The following is a 24,719-nucleotide window of genomic DNA, read 5'->3' on the forward strand; positions in this document are numbered from 1 at the left end:
CTGATCTGACACATAAGAGTGGACACAATCAAGGCCAGAACAATGTCTCTGCAGGCCCCTTGACAAACATTTGTGTGAGATTTCAGCAAAGGTGATGGCATCTGGTAACCAGCCTTCAAGCAAAATGGGGAGTGGTATCAAAATTGGCATTAAGCAAAGTGGAGATAAATCAGGGGGTTACTTTTATTCTCCAAAGAGTTTTGCAAACCTAATTCATAGCACTGTACAGGAATTGTAATAGTTTACATCAGGCCCTATCACCAAAAAAGCAATTTAATTTGCCTCTCTTAAACACACAGACTAGGTTAATGAACCTATCAGTATTTTTTATACAGTACTGTTAGAAGAAACCAGAGTATCTGGAGGAAATGCCCACAAACATAGTAAGAATATGCAAAAGCCATGCAGATATTTTCCTTGGTTAGATTTAACCCTTTCCAATCCATTGTCTGACCTCTGAAGACATTATGATTTAAGGCTGCACAGCTCCGATGTGGGAAGACATCCGTCGGGGTTCTCTTACTGTATATTGCCAGCCTCTCTGCTGTCCGAGCCTATCCACCCTGTCTCCTCATGCAGTACTGGCTTTAGCCTGCATGTAGCGTTGTTGTATAACGGCAGAAAAAAAGTAAGCCCCCTAGGAAAACTAGGATACAAATTGGATTGGAAAGGGTTAAACCCAGGCTGCCAGTGCCACAAGGCAATAGTGCTAATAACCCTGAGCTACTGTTTCAGGAAAACAAATCTGATTGACTACTATAAACAAATTCCTCATCTTCCTGAGATTCTAAGACAGAAGTCTCTTTGTTGGAGACTAGGACCCTCTTGCCATCTGCCCTTGCACATGGGCACCCCATCCTGTCAAGGACACTTCAGTTGCAATATCAACTCACAAAAGGGGAGCCTGTCATTCTTCAGGCAGTTCTGCCACTTTTTTAAGTATTAGGCCGCCTGCAGACGAGCGGGTCGGATCCGGCAGCGAGAAATCTCGCCGCGCGATCCGACCCCAGAGCCTGCAGGGACGAGCGCGTACTCACCCGCGCCTGGCGGCCCCGGCTCTTTGATGTGCCGGCTGCCGCGCAGCCGGCGCATGCACAGACCGGAGCCGGCGGCCAGGTGAGTGCGTGCCCCGCAGAAAATTAGAACATGCCGCGGTTTGTTTTCCGCGCGAGATTTCGCGCGGCCAAACCGCGGCCGTCTGCATAGGAGTGCGTATTGTAATGCACTCCTATGCAGACTTTCAGCGGCGGAAATCCCGCGGGAAATCCCGCGGCGGGATTTCCGCTCGTCTGCAGGCGGCCTTTATCTAATAACCACAGGACTTGCTGCTGCAAGAGATGCATGTGCCACTGGGCCCATTCTATTGTATAAGATCCAAGAATTTTGTCATGGGTTAGACTGACACCTGCTTGGGTTGACTAAAGGAAATGTCAGCATCCTGGATTTTCTTCCGTCTCCTAGACAAATAAACATCACCATTTAGTTTGTGTCCAGAATGAAGTCCAGGAACTGCTTTGATTGTGAAGGAAGAACTTGGGATTTCTCCAAATTTATGAGCCACCCTAGAGACTGAACATGGACAAATACTGTTTCTCCAAAAATAAGAACTACCATGAAAATAAGCCCTAGCCTGATGTTTCAGGATTTTCAGGGAGGCTTGAAATATAAGCTCTACCCCAAAAATAAGCCCTAACTGTATTACATTAAGAAAAAAGGAATACATTTCCTACCAGGCTCAATCCAGGTCCCTCCAGTGCTGCTCTCCAAAGCTCCAACTCGGTTTCCATAGCTATTGCATTGGTTCATCGAGTGCTGCATTGATTGGTTGAGCAGCACTCGAAGAACCACTCAAAGCCATTGCTTTGTGGAGGCGGGATTTATGAATACCATAACCAGTAAGTGATCTTGTATGGTAGGCCAAGGAATACCAGGAATTAGAGAGAAGTGGGAGGGACCTGGACCGAGCCTGCTAGGTAAGTAAAATAAGACCTAGTGCCTCTTTTGGGAAAGAAAATTATTATAAAAGTGTCTTATTTTCAGGGAAACTCCGTGTAATGTTCAGATGTACCTTCAAAAGTGCTGCAAATTTGGCCTCCACTAGCCAGTCATCCAGGGAGGGGACAATTGTGATCATCCTTTCTCTCAGATTGCCTAGCACCATTGCAACAATCCTAGTGATGGTGTATGGAGCTGATGATTTCAAAAACAGGTGGAAGGGGAATTGGAGATTACGAATTTCTCTATTTATCCACACAGCAATGAGTAGAAACCTTCTGTGGCCCAAATATATGGGGCCATGATAATAGTGCTGCCCCACTTTGTTTTGGGCATAAATTACCAGATAATCTCAACCTAAGGGCTTATTTAGACGACCGTATATCAGCTCGATTTTCATGCTGAGCCGATATACAGTGTCCTTGTCTGCAGGGGGGGAGGATGGAAAAGCCAGGAGCAGGAACTGAGCTCCCGGTCCTTCCCTGCCCCTCACCACTATTTGCAATGGGAGGGGCGGGGCAGAGCTAAGCGCCGGGACTTAGCTCCGCCCCCATCTCACCCCCTCCTATTGCAAATAGCGGCAAGGGGCGGAGAGGGGGCAGGAGCTCAGTTCCTGCTCCTGGCTCTTCCATCCTCCCACCCCCCCCCCCTGCAGACAAGGACACCGTATATCGGCTCGGCGTGAAAACCGAGCCGATATACGGTCGTCTAAATAAGCCCAAAAGCACTATTAGGGTGCCCACCCACTAGCGTTTTTTTACTGCGAAATTCGCAGCGGTTTTTTTTTTCTGCAGGGGTCTTTGGGCTATGGGACATGCAAAGCTAAAATCGCGATCGCGCAAAATCGCGATATCGCGGTAAATCGCGATTTTGCGCGATCGCGATTTTTACATTACAAGTCCCATAGACCCCCTGCAGAAAAAAAAACCCTGCGAATTTCGCAGTGAAAAAAAAGGCCAGTGGGTGGGCGCCCTCAGTGTAACAATTCATAGGGTCATGAAAGTTTGACCCACCTTCACTTACTACTGTCTGACCTTTCAAGGAGGACAGAAATAAAAAGCACAATGTGGGTAGCTAGCTGATAAGGGTAAAATCCCCATATCTTTTTTAGCTTACTATATATCTACTGGTTTAGTTCAAAGATCTTAAAAACTTATGGGCCATTCTGTATAGCAGGTGTGCATACATACACTTAGACAATCCAATGACAGTTTAGCCATTATTGAACAAATTTCACAATTAAGCATTAAAAGAATACACTTATATATAAAGGCTCCTTATCACCAAATTTCTATAAACGGCTGACAGCCCATTCAACACTCTCAGAAGTTCATTTTATGGTACTTTTCTGTATCTATTCTTTAAAGTACTTTCCACCTTCAATCAAACGCATCATAAATATGACAGCAATATACTTCTCACAACCACGCAAACCATAAAACTGGGGAAGTAGTTGTCCTGCTGTGAAAAAGCTTTTCAAGAGTTTTAACATGAATAATGTAAACATCTTCAAGTAAATCCACTGCACCTCAATCATCAATATGAGCTGTGATATTAATATTGAAGAGGAAACAAGTTGGACGATATTACTTCAAGTTGTGGCGAAATAATAGATACTCCAAAATGAATACAGGTTGATGGATCTCTCCGCAAGTATTTTCAGCATCACATTTGCAGAAGTGTTCAGTAAAGGCCAATAAACTCCAGTAATTAACAGGTGGAAAAAGAAAACAACAAGTTGATTGGTTGCTTTGGGCCATTGCTAAACTTTTCTCATGAAGTAGCTTTGCTAAATCTCCCTTATTGGTCATGTGTTGTCAGACAAATAGATCTTCATTTAATGTACTTCTCATGTACTTAAGAAAAAGAACAGTAATTTAAATGGTTGTTTCACAAGGAGCTTAAAGGGGTTTTCCAGGCAAAAACTATCCTCAGGATAGGTCATCAATATTTAATTGCCGAGTCCCATCCTTGGGACCCCTGGTGATCACCTGATTACCTAGCCTGCTGTCAGTGCAGCGGCCTGGACATGCTTCATAGGGGACTGAAGAGGAAGTGCCATAGCTGGCTTCACTTCCATTGAAATCGAAGGAGCTGAAGTGGCTATTACACTTCCTGCATTTTTGCCTCAGACATCGGGGACGGAAGCAGAAATGTAATAGCCACTTCAGCTCCAATTAAGTTCAAGGAAGGCTGGGCTTGGTTGCAAAGGAATCCCCAGAATAGTCATCACCTGGCTGTGGTGAAGCAAATGATAATACCAGAAATGAGTAAGCTCTAGTAAGTGGCACCGAGGTTATACTGCAAGCGATTTAAATAGAGTGCCCAGCCCTCTGATTGGCTGGGTGGGGTAAGTTCACTATACCTAACATGCCACTTAAATGCTTCTTGCCCAGTTACAAAATGTACATCATGAGCAGTAGCCACATTATGATGATCTGTAAAACAGCTCTGTTCCTGCCGCAACTGCCAGGAGTATTGAAAACTCCAATCCTATCAGGTAACTTCCAGCCAGGTGTAGCGGTTTCAGGCACTTGGAAGTGGAGCTTGACCAGGGCTTGTGAAGTACAATAATCACACAAAGGAGGATGGAACAGGGCTGGGTTTATATAGCAGGCTTAATCAGGAGCAGGGTGGAGCCAAGACAGGGAAACAGAGAAGCATGGCTTGGTTTCAGCAAAGAAACTGTCCAAGTCCTGGATGGCCTAATGGAGAGAGCTGCCGACTGGAGCACAGGAGATCGCAGGCTCCAGCCCTGTCACATTATTTAACTTGACTCCTAATGTGTTATGATAACTTTCTGTGCCATAGTTTATCTGCTCTTAGAGTAGCTTTTTAAAGGCTTTTGTTGTATTAAGATAACTTATTGCAGAAAGCTGTCACAGTTAAGTGAAACTTGGCTATGTCTGTACATCTCCTAAAATAGTAAAAATAGAAAGTACAACATACCCATGTTATGATCAGCAAGAATTCTCCTGATGTATCATCATCTACTGTTTTCTAGTTTGTTGTTAGGGCAGTTGCTATGTAACCATTCCACAGCTGATACATTAGAATGGGTCAGCTTACCACACTTTTGCAGCCCAGCTTCATTTGAGGAAGATGCCCTTAATTAGTTAGCCTCTCTTTAAATATTCCTGGCTTCTGCAGTATGTTGCTGGTTACAGCATAAGCTATGTGCATTTACATTCAGTACTAGTGGTGTGCTGCCAGTGTAAGTAAACCAATGGGGCCTTCTTGCAGCTTTTTTGCACTTTTGAAAAACACAATGAACATGTGCGCAATAAAAATTCAATTTGCAGGGAAAACACAATTTCACACCATGCAAATGCTGCCTATTTCATTAAAACAGAGTACGCTCATGTGAATGAGCCCTTAAGGAACTCCTCTGTCGCCTCGCTTAGTAATAAATGCACCCCTGTATGCCGTCATGTAGTAATGGGACAATCTCTGGCCCTAAATAGTAATAGCTCCCCTTCTTTAGTGCAAAATAGTAATGAGGACCCTCTCTGTATCCTAAATAGTAGAAAGCTTAAAAGTGCACTGGTGCTCGCTGTACTCTGAGCACTGCTTTTTGGTACGGGGAGGAGTGAGGAAGCTCTGCTATGTAAAATCAGAGAAATTAAGTGTGTCAGATAGCAGCCAGTGTGTGAGTGAGTTAACCCCTTACAATGGCTGCAGTATTAGCAGAGGACTAGGTGACTCTAAACATGCAGTGTAGGGGGGCTTATGCCTCTCTGCCCCCCAGACAAGCCTGCCCCTAGATAGGGGCAGCTGAGTGAACTGTGTTATGCTGCTGGCCAAACATTTGAAGAAGAGGAGACACAGAGCAGATGCTAAAAACTTTAGGGGTACAGTAGTGTTTTGTGGACCACAGAGGGGACACTGTTACCTTGTGGGACCACAGGATGCTATTACTTTATGGAGTCACAGAGGAGGACACTATTAGCTTGTGGGGCTACAGAGGGGACACTAATACTTTTTTAGAGCCATAGAAAAGACACCATAAGGGGGTGAGAGAATCATTACTGGTAGTGGTAGTATTGGTAGAGTCTTCACAGACAAGTCATGGTTGTAAGAAATCTTGATGGTGATCTAGGCCCAGAAAAAGAACAACAATGAAAATGGACATCACCAATCAGAGAAGATGCCACCTGTGATCACTGGAGATAACTGCACAGTAATTACCATCATTGTGTAAAGCTAGTATCTAACTATTATAAACCTATTATGTCATAGATATGCTGTCTCATAATAAAAAAAAAGTATTTATTTTTTTAGGGGGGGATTCTGAGTCTTGCTATGTTGTCCCATAAGTGTTATGTATGTTTGTTCCTGGCAAAGACCATCAAGCAAAAAGTGTGTCTACTCCTTGAACCCCTAAATGACCTTTATCTCATTCTATAGCAACATGAATAACAACACATAGTGCTCTGATCTCAGCATATTTATTTCTCAGTATCTGATTCCTTATGTCTGAGGAAGGGCTAAGATCAGGCTGAAATGTCACAACTTATTTGAATTGCCCTTAATAAATTATATGTTTTTGAGTAGAAAAAGAGTGCCAAGTCTTCTGTTACTAGGGAAAGACAAAGTAGGGTCCTACCCAAGCGCCAATTCTGAATCAGTGTAACATTCCAGTACAATAATGTACTTAATACGCAACATTGTTTCAAAGCTAAATAATTCAATTTTTAATATCATAAATAAGACAATTTCTGAAAAGAGATAAATAACTGTAGAAAACACTATTGTTTCATAGAATAAATAGCAAAATGTTGCAACCAACTTAAATTTGCATGTATTTGATTTACTACACATGAAATTAGTACACTGAATATTTCAGAATGTAATTGATCATTGCATACTTACATAAGAGCACATAGAAGTGGTACTTGCAGTGAAATTAGTGTGAAATATTGCAGTTGGCAAAGCTAACTAGGCATCTCATTTTTCATGATTGGGGTTTGAATTTTGCATAATTCACTTGGCTAAAATAAATTACCATCTAGTATTACTAAATAATTAGTGCTGACTGATTTAAACCTCAGGTATGTACCAAACAATTAATTATCTATGGCTTCTAGCAGAAGTGCGAAGAACTTATATAAAGAAGGGTGTGCAAGTCCTTTACTTGCAAACTGGAATCACCATATAGTCATGATGTTTCAATGAACACAGGCAGCATTGTAATCACTGAGAGTGGCAAGAAAGGAAAGTCGAACTTTTTGTTTGAGGCCAAAGTTGAGATTATTTAACTCCATTATTTGTTAGATCAACTATTCTAATCCCCTGTTGCAAAGCCTCAATTTGTGAGCGATTGCAATGCTTTTTGCGCGAAAAGGGCATTGCATCACATTACATGTGATTTTCATAGACATGAAAAACAAGCGTGAAAATTACCTACGGGAGCAAAAAAATGTATCGCATCGCACCCACATGAAACTCACATGTACATGTAAGCGCAATGCTTTTTTTTATTATTCCCATAGAGAATAATGGACGATTCTTCAACAGAATCGCTCAAAAAATAGGTCATGCTGAAATTTTCTCTCGGATCGCTTTTTCTTGCGTCACTGAGAGCTTGCAGATGTAAATACCAAAATTAAAAACCATGGGTTCTTTTCCCGTACGATTTCTGTGCATCACACAATGCACAGAAATCATGTGGGAAGATCCCCCAGGTAAATGTACCTTTAGGCAGTCTTTACATAGGCAAGAAAGTTGTGTGAGATTTGTGTGTTGCGAGAAATTTGAATGGGGTCATACACATGAGCAATGCAGGAAACAAACACGTACCTAGAAAAATTGATGCTGTTTTTGAAGACAAATGGTGGTCACAACGAGACTGGTTTGATTTACATTTCTCTTTTGTTCATTCTGTTATGGGAATAAATCATATTCCAGAAGATTTCACTCCAGATTGGTTATAATGAGAAGCTTCATGCATGAATATATGTATTTGAACTCACGGATGCTCTTCCTCAGCCCCCATACCCTTCTGGTTTATTGAAAGGAAGTACAATACAGTTATACTGAATATGATGCACCAATTACATGCATGCCCCTCCCAACACCATAACAACTCATGATTGGCCTAGTATGTAATGACGCTATCGATTAACATATGTTTACGCCCCAGGTGTATGTCACTGAACATGTAATTCCTATATACCAAAGTAGCATAGACTTTTTATTAATATTCCAATCTTGATCAAGGAATCCAAGGTTAAGAGATAAAGAGCAGCCCTCCCCCTATGAGTGGTGGGCATCGCAGGTTTTTCTCATAAGGAACACAAGGTCTGTAGACCCTGTTAAGTCCTTAGAAACTGTGTGTAGGAGTGTTGGAGATACCACACAAGAATGCAACACACACATAGTGTACAGTATTGAACTAGTTAACCTTTTCACTGCTAGCTATTTTCTATGAAGGTGGATATATGAATATATATATATATATGTTTGCATAAGCTGATTTAAGAAACACATTTATATTATTACTACAAAAAATCACTTTGCATTTCTGTTTTTGAAAGAATTTTTGCTTTGCAGCCTAAAACTTTTTTACAGCACTGTATTTATCACCTAAGTAAGGTGTGCATATGTGTGCCTCTTAAGGCCACCTTCATACGGGTGAGAAAATCATGCGAGGTTTGTACGTTTCTAGATGCGCAAATATGAACCCCTTCCTGTTGAATGGGGTCATACACATGGGCAATGTTTTCCCGCATTACACCGCAATGCGATGTGGGATACAAATCGCAGCATGCTCTATCTTTGCATGTGCACTTGCATCGCAGCGCCCATGGTATTTAGTGAGGCTGGCGACATGCTAGGTGCCCGCGAGTGTGATGCAAGGTCTCCCATTGAAAGCAACAGCAGAAACTCCTGGATCGCTTCTTCCCTGAAATGATGCAAGGCCGTTTGGACATAAAAATACCAAGAATTCACATGCTGACAAGTGCGAAATCGGGTCGAGATTCACAGCCTGATATCACGCTCGCACGTGTGAAGTTAGCCTAATAAATATAATGCATTTCATTCTGGGATCCACTTTACTTAAATCAGAGTATAAAACACAGGTTTAAGTAAATTTCTCTTACAGGATATGCAACAGTTAGGAGATCCTTCATTCACTTTCACTAGATTACCTTTACATCTACATTGTAATGTGCTTTAAAATCCTGAATTGCTTTATGCTATAATAACCTTCGTAGAGACAAGACAATTCACCTCTCTTCTTCTAATGAGTTGTAATTGCCGTTTCCTCACAGTTCATACATGGATGTTATCCATACTTCCCCTTACATAGCTGAAGGAGTACTAAACGAGAAATACTTGACCATTTTTAGATGAGCAGGCTTTTATCCGAATGTTTGTTAGATAAGCTCACCACCGATGGTTCTATGTCAAGTTATGCGCTGTGTTCTTGGCTCGCTGCAGCTGGGAGACACTTAGAACATGAGAAGTAAACTAGGGCATTTAGCTTCTGGCAAAAGATAGGACCTGAAGAGACTTTCAAGAATGTCAAGAGAATGCTTAACTATTGACCTGACACTTGTGTATGCTGATCAGAGATAGCAAATGGTTTCTATATAGAAGGTAAAGGGCAAAGAAGAAAATGATAACATGAAATCATATCAACATAATTTAGTGCACATGAGAAGAGTAGAACAAATGTGGTTTAATGTGTAAGAACCATTATCATTTATCCTTTGGAAAGCCATTTCCAAGTACAGTTTTGGAATCTCATTAAAATACGAAAGTTAGCCTACCTATAATGATACCGTAATTGTCATTTTGTATGCACAGGATTTTTAAACTGCCTGGAATAAAATTGTATGGCCTCCAGACTTGACAGCCTTTGGACAGGAGTCATCTCAATGCCATGATAAAAGTGGACATATCAGGTCACAAAATGTCACATTATATTACATTTGATTCTGAGAATAGAAAGTTTGTTCATGAACATATTGCTGACAACAGATGAGGACATATGAGTTGAGCCCAAACACAGACTTTATATTCTATATTATGAAAAATAAAGGCAAGAAGAATTAGCTTAAGCTCAGGTTATTACATTTTACATGGCCTTTTATATATAAAACCTGATGTAAAGATCACTATAGCTAATAGTACTATCAAAGCGCTATATTAAAAGGGCATTGAGAAAGCGAAAATATAAACACTGGACATATGTTACATATTTTCATACATTTAAGAGCTTAAACATATGGCCTTGATTTTGTTCTGTTATGCACCCGCGAAAATTATGGCCGCATAATAGGAGGAAACAAAACCGTTGATTTAAATAGTTTTGTTTCCACTGTCGGGATTCTCGTGCATTAAGGCCGCCTGCACACAACCTGGTCCGATTCTGCATGCTGGAACTCGCCCCGGAATCCAGCCCTGACCGCGTCCACAAGTACCTGTTTTCTTTCGTTTTTATCTGTATTGCAGATGGTCTGGACACTCGCTGTTGGACATGTACATTACAGTTTGGTTTTTTTTATGTTTGTTTTTCCTGCCGCATCGCTAGGCAATGATGCATGTACCCGTCACCTATCTGCAATGTCCGTGCGGTATCCACACTAAAATAGAACATGCTGCAATTTTTCCTCCGCTAGCGGAAATCACAATTGGTTTCCACCAGTGTGCAGGAAAAAGTGTTTTTCCATGGCATGTTACAAACAGTATTTGCTGTGGATCTGCGGTCCTTTTTATCAGTTTAGCAGAGAACAACCATAGTATCAGCAAATCACATAGTATTCATATATTTCACTGTATGTGTTTATTCTTGTTTGCAGCTATTTAGAAATATATATATGAGCACAGATTGTTGTTCTTTTACACTCTTTTCTTTTTTCCACAGCTCCATTTATTCCACCCACTGCAGACAGCATTGTGAAGTTTGATGCGTATGGAGATGGCCTTGGTTTATATAATGTCTTCAATTTCCAGTATAATAATGGCAAATACTCATATCTTAAAATAGGTCAGTGGGCAGAGACCTTATCCCTTGATGTAGATGTCATACAGTGGTCAAAGAGTATGGTGCCAACATCACAATGCAGTGATCCATGTGCTCCAAATGAAATGAAGAATATGCAACCTGGAGATGTCTGTTGTTGGATCTGTATTCCATGTGAAACATTTCAATATCTTGCAGACGAATTCACATGTATTGATTGTGGACCAGGACGTTGGCCAACCTCAGACCTAAACGGATGCTTTGACTTACCGGAAGACTACATTAAATGGGAAGATGCATGGGCCATAGGTCCAGTAACAATTGCGTGCCTTGGTTTTTTTTGTACATTCTTCGTTGGTGGGGTCTTTGTCAAGAACAATAGCACTCCTTTGGTCAAGGCATCTGGACGTGAACTCTGTTATATCCTCTTGATTGGAGTTTTTATGTGTTATTGTATGACATTTTTCTTCATAGCCAAACCTTCCCCAATCATATGTACTCTACGACGTTTGGGGCTGGGGACTTCTTTTGTAGTTTGCTACTCAGCTCTCCTAACAAAGACAAACAGAATTGCCCGGATCTTCAGTGGTGTGAAAGATGGCACTCAAAGACCTAAATTCATCAGCCCTAAATCTCAAGTCATAATTTGCCTAAGCCTCATCTCTGTTCAAATTGTTATTGTGTCTGTATGGCTTATGTTGGAATATCCAGGCACCAGGCGGCATACTCTTCCAGAGAAAAGGGAAACTGTCATATTAAAATGTAATGTGAAAGATTCAAGTATGCTGATATCGTTAACATATGATGTGGTTCTAGTGATACTATGTACTGTATATGCCTTTAAAACAAGGAAGTGCCCAGAAAATTTCAATGAAGCAAAGTTTATTGGATTTACAATGTACACAACCTGTATTATCTGGCTTGCATTTCTTCCGATATTTTATGTGACGTCCAGTGACTACAGGGTAAGTTCAGCAGTATTTACATATAATTGTTGTAGAAAAGCAACATAAAAATGGCTGGCCATGTGTACTTAATGTATATGTCCCAGATGGCATTCATTTTGTCCTACTTCCTTCTCCATCATCTGTTGGTAGTACATGATACTAAAGTGAAAATGCAGAGGATAAGGAATACCTGGACTCCTGTTTTCTATAAGACTTCTAAAAGCTTTTAAATTCATCCAGTTTAGCCTATTACCTCCCCCATGTTGATCCAGAGGAAGGAAAAAAAACAATAAGGTAGAAGCCAATTTTCCTTCATCACTTCAATTCGGCAATCAGAATAATCCCTGGATCAACAACCCATCTAAAGTTATTAGTGATTATAACATGTAATATTGTATCGCTCAAAAAAGGCGTGCAGGCCCCCCTTGAACTCTTTTATCGAATTTGCCATCACCAAGCCCTCAGGCAGGGAGTTTCATAATCTTTAGTATGTAATTGTAACATGTATTTCCTCTGCACATCTGCATAAACTTACATTTATCAGTGCTAAACCTCATTTGCCACTTTTCTGCCCAATTTATTCAGATCCACTTGTAGCCACATTGTGTCCTTTTTTGTATTTTTTTACATAGTTTTGTATCATCTGCAAATATTGATATGCTACTGTACAATCCTTTTACCAGGTCAATAATAAATATATTAAAACAGGACCCAGTACTGCCCCCTGTGGTATCCCACTAGTAATGGTGATCCAATCAGAGTATGTACCATTAATAACCACACTCTGTTTTCTATCGCTGAGCCGGTTACTTACCCACTTATATACATTCCCACCGAGACCAAGCATTCCCATTTTATATACCAACCTTTTTGTTGGCACATTATCAAACACTTTTTGGAAAAGTCCAGATACACAAGATCCAATAACTCTCCCCAGTCCAGTCTAGAACTAGCTTACTCACAGAAGCTGATCAGATTGGTTTGACAGTAGCGATCTTTCATAAACCCATGCTGATATGGAGTTGTACAGCTATTTTCATTGAGGTATTCTAGGAAATCATCTCTTAGAAACCCTACAAACATTTTATCCACAATAGAAGTAAGACTTACCGACGATGCGCCAATCCAGTGGAAAAGACCTTCTTGCTATTGAGTGCTTAAATATAAGAAAAAATAGTCTGTCTATCATATTATTCATTCCTCAAAAGCCATTTCTTCTTGGGTTAAACTGGTGACATTTAGTGGAGAGTTTACTTTATCACTCTGCATCTCATCTGACATTTAATTCTCCTCTGTGTATACACTGGAAAAAAAACTATTTAATGGATTTGTTTTCTCCTCATCACCCTCTACAATTTTTCCTACATAACTTATTAAAAGAGCAAAAAATGTTTACTAGTTATAATTGAAATATAGTTTAGGGTTAGTTTTAGTCTCTTTAGCAATAAGTCTATCTGTCTCCATCTTTGCTGCTTTTAACAGATTTTTACATCATTTATTTTTTTCCTTATAGGTTTTTAGTGCTTCTTCATTACCTTCTTGTTTTAGTAGCTTAAATGCTTTCTTTTTGCTGTTTATTGCTCCCTTTACATTTTTAGTGAGCCACATTGGTTTTTGTCCTATTCTTAACACGTTTATTCCTGTAAGGTATGAGCTACTCACAGCAAGTATTTAGGGTGCTTTTAAACACTCCCCAGTTATTGTCTGCATTATTATTTTTGAGGACATTGTCCCAGTCAATATAATTTAGGGCATCTCTGAGCTGGTCAAACTTCCCCTTCCTAAAGTTCAGTATTTCTATATCTCTCCTATAAAACTCTCTTTTGAAGACAAGTTGAAATTTATTATATTATGTTCACTATTTCCCAGGTGCCCCCCAACCTGCACCCGTGATATTCTGTCAGGTCTGTTGGTTAGAAAAGTTTACATTGAACATTTCTGATTCATTTTATTTTAAATGGTCTGTCAAGGCCTTTTGTGAATTTCCCAACTCGTGACCTATCCTCGGGATAGGTGACCAATAGGTGATTAGTAGAGATGAGCGAGCACCAAAATGCTCGGGTGCTCGTTGCTTGAGTCGAACTTTTCATAATGCTCGCTTCGAGTAATGAACCCCATTGAAGTCAATCAGCGACTCGAGCATTTTTGTATGGGACCGATGCTCCGCATAGGTGATGACTTGTCAAACACCAGAAAACATTAGACAGTCATGGAAACACCACAGAAATGGATAAAGAAGGGCAGGGGCAGCATGCATAGCTGCATCTCAGGCTCCCAGGTCCCACTATTAAGCCAAAATGGGGGCAAGAGTCTTGGGCGTCAGCCCCCTAACAATTTACTTCAAACAAACCCTCATTAGCAAGGCACACACGCTGGCACATCTTAGCTAAGCATCACTACCTGCAACCAAGGACAATCACTGCCTGCGGGTGACACCGCTGCCTCTTCTCCTGGGTTACATGCTGGCATTGCTGTCCAACCCCCCCCCCCCCCCCCGCACGACCCTGCGTCCACAGCGCAGACAAAATTTTCCCTGCGCAGCGTTTAGCTGCCCTCATGCCACACCATCCTCATGTCTATTTATAGGTGCGTCTGCAATGAGGAGGAAGCAGAGGCGCACACTGCAGAGGGTTGGCAGGGCTAGGCAGCGACCCTCTCTGAAAGTGTGGGCGACAGCCCACAATTCTGTTGAGAATTGATGATAAATTGACGTACGATCATCATTCCAATCCAATCCCATGCCATCTCTGTCACAAAATTGTCAGGAGCTGCAAATGTGGGCATAAAGGGGACTCAGGTGCCAGCACTTCTACACATCTCCACAATGCAGCAATACTCTGTGTGGGAAGCACGTGAGCGGGCCCAGGGTCAGGCTCGGACCCAGCCTCCACCTTGTGTCACCCAAGGTGCTGTGAGTTATATAGCAATGGGAAATCCATGTGTTCCCACACAATTCATTCTGTGTAGGTGTCTTTGAGTTCCTTAGCTCGCCTATGCTGTCGGTGCACAAAGATGGTATTACACAGGAAGAAATCAGAGTGCCCAAAAATGGCAGAGTCTCACCCCGCCAAGGACCTCGGCCCACATTTCTGCCCTAGTCAGTCAGTGTATTTGTGTCAGACAGGTAAAACAACGCAATGGGAAGTCTTTGTGCACCCACAGTATAGGCAAGCCCCTGGAACCCAAGGAAAGTATTACACATAAAGAAATCAGAGTGCCCAAACAAGGCAGTTTCATCCTGCCAAGGACCTCAACCTCGCCTCACACCCTCAGTAATCGTGGGCATAAAGTGGACTCAGATGCTAGTGCAGCTGTGAACATCTCATTAATGCAGTAACGCTCCTTTTGTTTGGCCCAAACCAGTGTCTCAGATAACTGTGGTACCACGAGAGAAAATACATGTCACACAGCGCTGATCCCCAGACCCCAAGCAGGAGGAGGAGGTTGCATAACAAGGCCAAGAAACCATGACCGAGGTTAGGACCCGCAATACTCTGTGTGGGAAGTATGTGAGCGGGCCCTGGGTCAGGATCGGTCCCAGTCTCCACCTTGTGTGACCCAAGGTGCCGCGAGTTACATAGCAATGGGAAATCCATGTGTCCCCACACTATTCATTCTGTGTAGGTGTCAGATAGCGCAACACTGCAATGGGAAGTCTGTCGGTGCACAAAAATGGTATTACACAGGAAGAAATCAAAGTGCCCAAATATGGCAGAGTTTCACCTGCCAGGGACCTCAGCCTCGGCCCCCATTTCTGTCCAAGTCAGTCAGTGTATTTGTGCCAGATAGGTAAAACACCACGATGGGAAGTCTTTGTGCACCCACAGCATAGGCAGACCCCTGTAACATTTCTGTAGCAAGAGTATAGGTGAATCCCAGTAATATTTTTGTAGCAAAAGTATAGGCGAACCCCTCAAACCATTCAGTAGAAAAGGTATAGGCGGACCCCAGTAACATTTCTGTAGCAAAAGTATAGGCGGACCCCTCAAACCATTCAGTAGAAAAGGTATAGGCAGACTCCAGTAACATTTCTGTAGCAGAAGCATAGGCGGATCCCAGTAACATTTCAGTAGCCAAAGTATAGTCGGACCCCAGTAACATTTCTGTAGCAAAAGTATAGGCGGACCCCAGTAACATTTCTGTAGCAAAAGTATAGGCGGACCCCAGTAACATTCCTGTAGCAAAAGTATAGGCGAACCCCTCAAACCATTCAGTAGAAACTGTATAGGCGAACCTCAGTAACATTTCTGTAGCAAGAGTATAGGCGGCCCCCAGTAACATTTCTGTAGCAAGAGTATAGGCAGACCCCTGTAACATTTCTGTAGCCAGAGTATAGGCGAACCCCAGTAATACTGTTGTACCAAGAGTATAGGCGAAGCCTGGAAAAATTAGTTTGCTAACAGTATTGGCAATGGCTTGAAAAATTGGTGTATCAAGAGTACAAGTGTACCCCTGAAAAATTGCTCAACCGCGAGGGCAGGTGAAACCCACAAACATTTTTTGAAGATACAGCTCGTTAGCCCTCCGCAAAAACTGGTTTAAGTTTACCTTTTAAAACCTTAAAAACTGATAAAACTTTTAAAAGTTTTAAACAGAGCATTTTGGGCCGCATAGAAATTGGCAGTTCAGCGTGATGACATGCTGTTTTAGGAGGAGGAGGAGTAATAATATCCGAGAGGGATACACAAACCTAATCCTCCCCTTTTTTGGGGTGATAGAGGATGCATTTTTCTCCTGTTGCAGCGAAAAGATTCTTTAGGATCCGCTGCTTTCCACTTCCGGAGAAGAGAAGTCTGGGGAAATCCAGCCTTTGCTTATCCGTGATGATTCCTCCAGCTGCACTAAACACCCTCTCTGACCAGACACCTCCCCTGCTAGTTGGCCCTCTGAACTGTGTCTTCTGCCACTAGTGCTGTCATATGGGAACTTTAGCATCACTTTTTCCACCAGGGCCCTGTGGTATTCCATCACTCTGCTACCCCTTTCCTCTTTGGGAATGAGAGTGGAAAGGTTTTCCTTATACCGTGGGTTGAGAAGGATTTTCACCCAGTAATCCGTGTTGGCCAGAATGCGTCTAACACGAGGGTCACTGGAAAGGCAGCCTAACATGAAGTCAGCCATGTGTGCCAGGGTCCCAGTACGCAACACATCGCCGTCCTCACTAGGAAGATGACTTTCAGGATCCTCCTCCTCTTCTTCAGCCCATACACGCTTAACAGATGAGAGGCAAGCAGCATGGGTACCCTCTGCAGTGTGGCCAGCTGTCTCTTCCCCCTTCTCCTCCCCCTCCCCCTCCCAGTTTAAGTACTCTGCGGTCACCTGATCGGCCCAGCCACTCACTACTGTGGGAGGAGAGAGGGCTCGCACATCACAGCAGGAAGTGGTAATGCCTTCCCCGCATGTTAATTGGCTAGAAAATGGCGCTAAACATGCGGGGAAGGAAATGTCATTGACTTGAATACCGCGTGGTATTCGTCTTGAGTACCCTAATACTCGAACGAGCATCAAGCTCGGACTAGTGTGCTCGCTCATCTCTAGGGATTAGCAGTGGTCCACCATTCAGGATCCCCACCAATGAGCTGATTCCTGGAACCACTGTCACTATGAACAGTGCTGAAAGCACATAGTGCCATATTTCATTGGCCCAGTTTGGTACTGCAGGCACAATTTCCATTGAATTCAATCCCGAGAATAGTTCATCAATGGGACAATTCCCAAAACTTCCAGACAACTCCCTTAAATAGCTAAAACTTTACTCAATTTCTTATTTGCTTCTTGATTTGCATGATCATGAGCACTAAATAGAACGTTTTATTACATTATGATTTTTTCATTTTTATTAGTTTTTTCTCATGTCTATTGTAGTTGTGCAGATACAGATACAGTGCTCCCTCTAATAAACCCCTCTTCACCAAGGCTTGAAAATATTTTGGGTCACATTTTCACATAGAGTATACAACCTAATAAAATGTTGGTTTGAACTTCCTATTTGACTTTGTTAGATGCCCATACATACCGTGTGCCAACCCAAATTGTTTCTCCTGTATAAAAATTGTACAAAAATATGAAAGTATTGTAAAAATTGTAATGACTGAATTACTTTCTTTCTGTTTCAGGTCCAGACTACAACCATGTGTATTTCTGTAAGTCTAAGTGGTTTTGTAGTCTTGGGATGCCTGTTTGCACCGAAAGTTCATATAATTCTATTTCAACCACAAAAAAATGTTGTAACGCACAGACTTCATTTAAATAGATTCAGTGTCAGTGGCACTGCAACCACATATTCCCAGTGTAAGTATATGACATTTTATGAATTTTAGTTGTACGATGTTCATGATTCTTTGCCTTATTAATGACTTATGTATGTTAACACAGTCTTTACATACAGTATATAATCTAACTTTCTGCATTTATCACAGACACAACTGTATATGTAGATTTTTTTTAGTTAATTCACAAACCAGGTATTAGTGACTCCTGGAGATATGATAAATATCAATTTTCCCCTTATTAGTACATTTGAGAAGATGCCCTGCTTTTCCGCAGCTTTTTACCAGGATTTAGCAATGATGTCATAGCCTTAGAATATGCCGTCAATAGCTGCAATAACTAAGGCTCTCTTTATATCTGTGATTTAGAATTCTGCTGTTTGGCTCTATAGTAGAAGCTGAACCGCAACAATCATAGAAGTGCAGGTATAAGCATCTCACTGACACAAACCGTGCCCAATGGACCCCATTGATTATAATGAGGTCCATCAGGTTTCCCTCATACCACCTGTCATATTTTACAAGATAGAATAGCCATGCATGTTGCACTATTTTGTCCAGGATTTTGTCCTGAATTTGCAATGTAGACTCCGAATAGAGCCTTTTACGCAGATGTGAACAGAGTCTAGTAAATGCACAAACACATTCACATGAATGATGTTCTGGCAGGTACCATAAATCGATCCTAAATTCAGACCCTTATCACTTACATATGAATGCCCCAGTGGCATAGGTAAGTGTTCATGAGCCCTAGTGAAAAATAGACAGCTCAGGCCTCCTCCCCTTCCGCCCCCCCGGTGTAATTTTTTTCTTCGTTGCCACAGCCTATCTATATTCTTCAGCAATATGCTTCCCTGAAAAAAAACAATATAGATATCGGAGACAGCATATCTATAATGCAGTTTTTATAACACAACAGGCTCAGATACGGCATCTCAGTTCTAGTATAGCTCTAACTAATGCAGCTACCACATAATAGATACCAGTTGGATACAGTGCAGTCTCCTCCAATGACCACAGGTGATGTCTCCTCTAATTGGAGTCACCTATTTTTTCTTCTTCATCCAGATCCAACCCAACATGACAATTTATTCCAACAAAGGCTCATGTCTGCACGCAAACTTGCTGTCCTACTGCCTCAGCGCCCCTCAAGGTTCCCCCTTACAAAGCAATATTTCAGCCTCTTGCGCCCCTGCACTCTAGCTGTAATACCGCCTCCATACTCTCTAATTATATTCATAATGGCTCTACTTCTGCACTGCCCACCGCAGCAGTAATTAGTTGGTGCCACTCTCTTACATATCATGCCACACAACAGCGAGTGTGCCTTGATTCATCTTCCAGGACCACCTTCTTCACCTCCAGCACCTCAGAGTACCAAACAGCAGGAGACTCGGGAGGATGATTCATATTACACACACTGCCACACTGCACACTATGTGAGAGACCAACACTAAATAATTACAGCAAAATCAGCCTGCAATGTGGAAAATGGGCCTGGTCACAGGCGCAACCCCTATTGGCATATCACTGAGTGCCCTATTGGAAGTGTAATCCATCAATGTCATTCTCTGAATTTTTTTTTAATACAAGAACCTATTCCAACATGGCTGCATAATCATTTTCATATATCCATGAAAAATAAGTCGCCCTTTCCCATGGTCAAAGCCGTTTGTCTAGGTCATCTTGTGCACAGGCTAGCAAGGTATGACTTTGTTAACATTAGATTTCCATCAGATGTATACTTCAGAAGTTCTCCACAACACAGACCTCCAACTGAAGGGTTTAACAGGCACCGTTATAAAAACAATGTACACTGTACAATATAGCTTATTTGCAGTGGTTCACTGTATAGGAAAGCATAGTCTACAGAGTCTGTGCTCCCCTAGGTAGACAAAAAAAGTATGCCAAAACATACCAGTTTGTTGGATGCCGAAAAGACACGCTTTCGTCCTCCGGCAGGTGAATGGGCCTATAGGTACATTTGACATGCCAAAAGTAAATAGAAAACAGAAATGTAAACACAGCCTATAAAGTGCAGGATAAGACATTTGATACGTAGTAATGTTATCAATACATTTTCTGATTGCGTTGTTATACCACTATTCTGCATAAAGATACAATACCGGAATGTGCTATAGTAAGGAACTAGATGTTTGATATAAGAGTGTTCCTATAGTATTGCTAAGTATATCTTTTAAATACCGTAGATATTTTGGTTTAGCTTAGACAATCCTAGTCATGTTGCAAAGCCTGTTGAAAGGTTAAAAGTTAGGATATTGACTCATAGGGTACCTTCCAATAAGTGGCAATGTGGAGGAATTATTCAATCACTAATTTGCATGGCTTTGTCCCAGGGGGCATTGCATGGCCTTCATAAGAGTCTCTACTAGAGATGAGCGAGCACCAAAATGCTCGGGTGCTCGTTACTCGGGACGAAATTTTCGCGATGCTCTAGGGTTCGTTTCGAGTAACGAACCCCATTGAAGTCAATGGGCGACCCGAGCATTTTTGTATTTCGCCGATGCTCGCTAAGGTTTTCATGTGTGAAAATCTGGGCAATTCAAGAAAGTGATGGGAACGACACAGCAACGGATAGGGCAGGCGAGGGGCTACATGTTGGGCTGCATCTCAAGTTCACAGGTCCCACTATTAAGCCACAATAGCGGCAAGAGTGCCCCCCCCCCTCCCAACAACTTTTACTTCTGAAAAGCCCTCATTAGCAATGCATACCTTAGCTAAGCACCACACTACCTCCAACAAAGCACAATCACTGCCTGCATGACACTCCGCTGCCACTTCTCCTGGGTTACATACTGACCAACCACCCCCCCCCCACGACCCAGTGTCCACAGCGCACACCAAACTGTCCCTGCCCAGCCTTCAGCTGCCCTCATGCCACGCCACACTCATGTCTATTTATAAGTGCGTCTGCCACAGGAAAAGCAGGCACACACTGCAGAGGGTTGGCACGGCTAGGCAGCGACCCTCTTTAAAAGGGGCGGGGCGATAGCCCACAATGCTGTACAGAAGCAATGAGAAATATAATCCTGTGCCACCGCCATCAGGAGCTGCACACGTGGGCATAGCAATGGAGAACCTATGTGCCACACACTATTCATTCTGTCAAGGTGTCTGCATGCCCCAGTCAGACCGCGGTTTTTAATTCATAGACACAGGCAGGTACAACTCCCTATTGTGAAGTCCCTGTGGACCGACAGCATGGGTGGCTCCCTGGAACCCACCGGCGGTACATAAAAATATCCCATTGCATTGCCCAACACAGCTGAGGTAGTAATGTCGTGCTTAATGCAGGTGGGCTTCGGCCCACACTGCATGCCCCAGACTGACTGGGGTTCTTTAGATGTGGAAACAGATGCATTTATAATTCTCTGTGGACCCACAGCATGGGTGGGTGCCAGGAAGCCACCGGCGGTACATAAATATATCCCATTGCATTGCCCAACACAGCGGATGTAACGTCAGCTGTAATGCAGGTGGGCTAAAAATTCATTTGATTACACTGTAGGCGAGGGCCCACAAAAATTGCTGTATCAACAGTACTAATGTACATCCAAAAAATTGGCCATGGCCAACCAAGAGGGCAGGTGAAACCCATTAATTGCTTTGGTTAATGTGGCTTAAGTGGTAACTAGGCCTGGAGGCAGCCCAGTTTAACGAAAAATTGGTTCAAGTTAAAGTTTCAACGCTTTTAAGAGCATTGAAACGTATAAAAATTGTTTAGAAAAATTATATGAGTGAGCCTTGTGGCCCTAAGAAAAATTGCCCGTTCGGCGTGATTACGTGAGGTTTCAGGAGGAGGAGCAGGAGGAGGAGGAGGAGGAATATTATACACAGATTGATGAAGCAGAAATGTCCCCGTTTTGGATGGTGAGAGAGAACGATGCTTCCATCCGCGGGTGCAGCCTACGTATTGCTTAGGTATCGCTGCTGTCCGCTGGTGGAGAAGAGAAGTCTGGGGAAATCCAGGCTTTGTTCATCTTGATGAGTGTAAGCCTGTTGGCACTGTCGGTTGACAGGCGGGTACGCTTATCCGTGATGATTCCCCCAGCCACACTAAACACACTCTCTGACAAGACGCTAGCCGCAGGACAAGCAAGCACCTCCAGGGCATACAGCGCGAGTTCAGGCCACGTGTCCAGCTTCGACATCCAGTAGTTGTAGGTGGCAGAGGCGTCACGGAGGACGGTCGTGCAATCGGCTACGTACTCCCTCACCATCCTTTTACAGTGCTCCCGCCGACTCAGCCTTGACTGGGGAGCGGTGACACAGTCTTGCTGGGGAGCCATAAAGCCGGCAAAGGCCTTGGAGAATGTTCCCCTGCCTGCGCTGTACATGCTGCCTGATCTCTGCGCCTCCCCTGCTACCTGGCCCTTGGAACTGCGCCTTCTGCCACTAGCGCTGTCGGATGGGAAGTTTACCATCAGTTTGTCCACCAGCGCCCTGTGGTATAGCATCATTCTCGAACCCCTTTCCTCTTCGGGAATGAGAGTGCAAAGGCTCTCCTTATACCGTGGATCGAGCAGTGTGTACACCCAGTAATCCGTAGTGGCCAGAATGCGTGTAACGCGAGGGTCACGAGAAAGGCATCCTAACATGAAGTCAGCCATGTGTGCCAGGGTACCTGTACGCAACACATGGCTGTCTTCACTAGGAAGATCACTTTCAGGATCCTCCTTCTCCTCCTCTTCCTCCTCCTCAGGCCATACACGCTGAAAGGATGACAGGCAAGCAGCATGGGTACCGTCAGCAGTGGGCCAAGCTGTCTCTTCCCCCTCCTCCTCATCCTCCTCATGCTCCTCCTCCTCCTCCTCCTGAACGCGCTGAGATATAGACAGGAGGGTGCTCTGACTATCCAGCGACATACTGTCTTCCCCCGGCTCTGTTTCCGAGCGCAAAGCGTCTGCCTTTATGCTTTGCAGGGAACTTCTCAAGATGCATAGCAGAGGAATGGTGACGCTAATGATTGCAGCATCGCCGCTCACCACCTGGGTAGACTCCTCAAATTTTCCAAGGACCTGGCAGATGGCTGCCAACCAGGCCCACTCTTCTGTAAATAATTGAGGAGGCTGACTCCCACTGCGCCGCGCAAGTTGGAGTTGGTATTTCACTATAGCTCTACGCTGCTCATAGAGTCTGGCCAACATGTGGAGCGTAGAGTTCCACTGTGTGGGCACGTCGCACAGCAGTCGGTGCACTGGCAGATTAAACCGATGTTGCAGGGTGCGCTGGGTGGCAGCGTGCGTGTGGGATTTGCGGAAATGTGCGCAGATCCGGCGCACCTTTCCGAGCAGGTATGACAAGTGGGGGTAGCTTTTCAGAAAGCGCTGAACCATCAAATTAAACACATGGGCCAGGCATGGCACGTGCGTGAGGCTGCCGAGCTGCAGAGCCGCCACCAGCTTACGGCCGTTGTCACACACGACCATGCCCGGTTGGAGGCTCAGCGGCGCAAGCCAGCGGTCGGTCTGCTCTGTCAGACCCTGCAGCAGTTCGTGGGCCGTGTGCCTCTTCTCTCCTAAGCTGAGTAGTTTCAGCACGGCCTGCTGACGCTTGCCCACCGCTGTGCTGCCACGCCGCGTGACACCGACTGCTGGCGACGAGCTGCTGCTGACACATCTTGATTGCGAGACAGAGGTTGCGTAGGAGGAGGAGGAGGGTGGTTTAGTGGAGGAAGCATACACCCCCGCAGATACCACCACCGAGCTGGGGCACGCAATTCGGGGGGTGGGTAGGACGTGAGCGGTCCCAGGCTCTGACTCTGTCCCAGCCTCCACTAAATTCACCCAATGTGCCGTCAGGGAGATATAGTGGCCCTGCCCGCCTGTGCTTGTCCACGTGTCTGTTGTTAAGTGGACCTTGGCAGTAACCGCGTTGGTGAGGGCGCGTACAATGTTGCGGGAGACGTGGTCGTGCAGGGCTGGGACGGCACATCGGGAAAAGTAGTGGCAACTGGGAACCGAGTAGCGCGGGGCCGCCGCCGCCATCATGCTTTTGAAAGCCTCCGTTTCCACAAGCCTATACGGCAGCATCTCTAGGCTGATCAATTTTGCAATGTGCACGTTTAACGCTTGAGCGTGCGGGTGCGTGGCGTCGTACTTGCGCTTGCGCTGAAACTGTGGCGCTAGCGACGTCTGGACGCTACGCTGAGAGACATTGCTGGATGGGGCCGAGGACAGCGGAGGTGAGGGTATGGGTGCAGGCCAGGAGACGGTAGTGCCTGTGTCCTCAGAGGGGGGTTGGATCTCAGTGGCAGGTTGGGGCACAGGGGGAGAGGCAGTGGTGCAAACCGGAGGCGGTGAACGGGCATCGTCCCACCTTGTGGGGTGCTTGGCCATCATATGCCTGCGCATGCTGTTGGTGGTGCCTCCCCAGCTGATCTTGGCGCGACAAAGGTTGCACACCACTGTTCGTCGGTCGTCAGGCGTCTCTGTGAAAAACTGCCACACCGTAGAGCACCTTGACCTGTGCAGGGTGGCATGGCGCGAGGGGGCGCTTTGGGAAACAGTTGGTGGA

At 44.0% G+C, this 24,719-nt stretch overlaps 1 protein-coding gene across 1 annotated transcript in view; it reads left to right on the plus strand.

Moving 5' to 3' along the window:
* The window catches only part of GRM3 (glutamate metabotropic receptor 3), a 127,932-nt gene that overhangs the window by 100,843 nt on the left and 2,370 nt on the right, over positions 1 to 24,719 (plus strand). The window contains exons 3-4 of the mRNA XM_066589906.1: positions 10,868 to 11,931; positions 18,030 to 18,204. Of these exons, the coding sequence (XP_066446003.1) occupies positions 10,868 to 11,931; positions 18,030 to 18,204 (1,239 nt within the window). The remainder of the gene's footprint in view (positions 1 to 10,867; positions 11,932 to 18,029; positions 18,205 to 24,719) is intronic.

This window comes from Eleutherodactylus coqui, chromosome 2 (assembly GCF_035609145.1).
Source record: "Eleutherodactylus coqui strain aEleCoq1 chromosome 2, aEleCoq1.hap1, whole genome shotgun sequence".
Classification (NCBI taxonomy): Eukaryota; Metazoa; Chordata; class Amphibia; order Anura; family Eleutherodactylidae; genus Eleutherodactylus; species Eleutherodactylus coqui.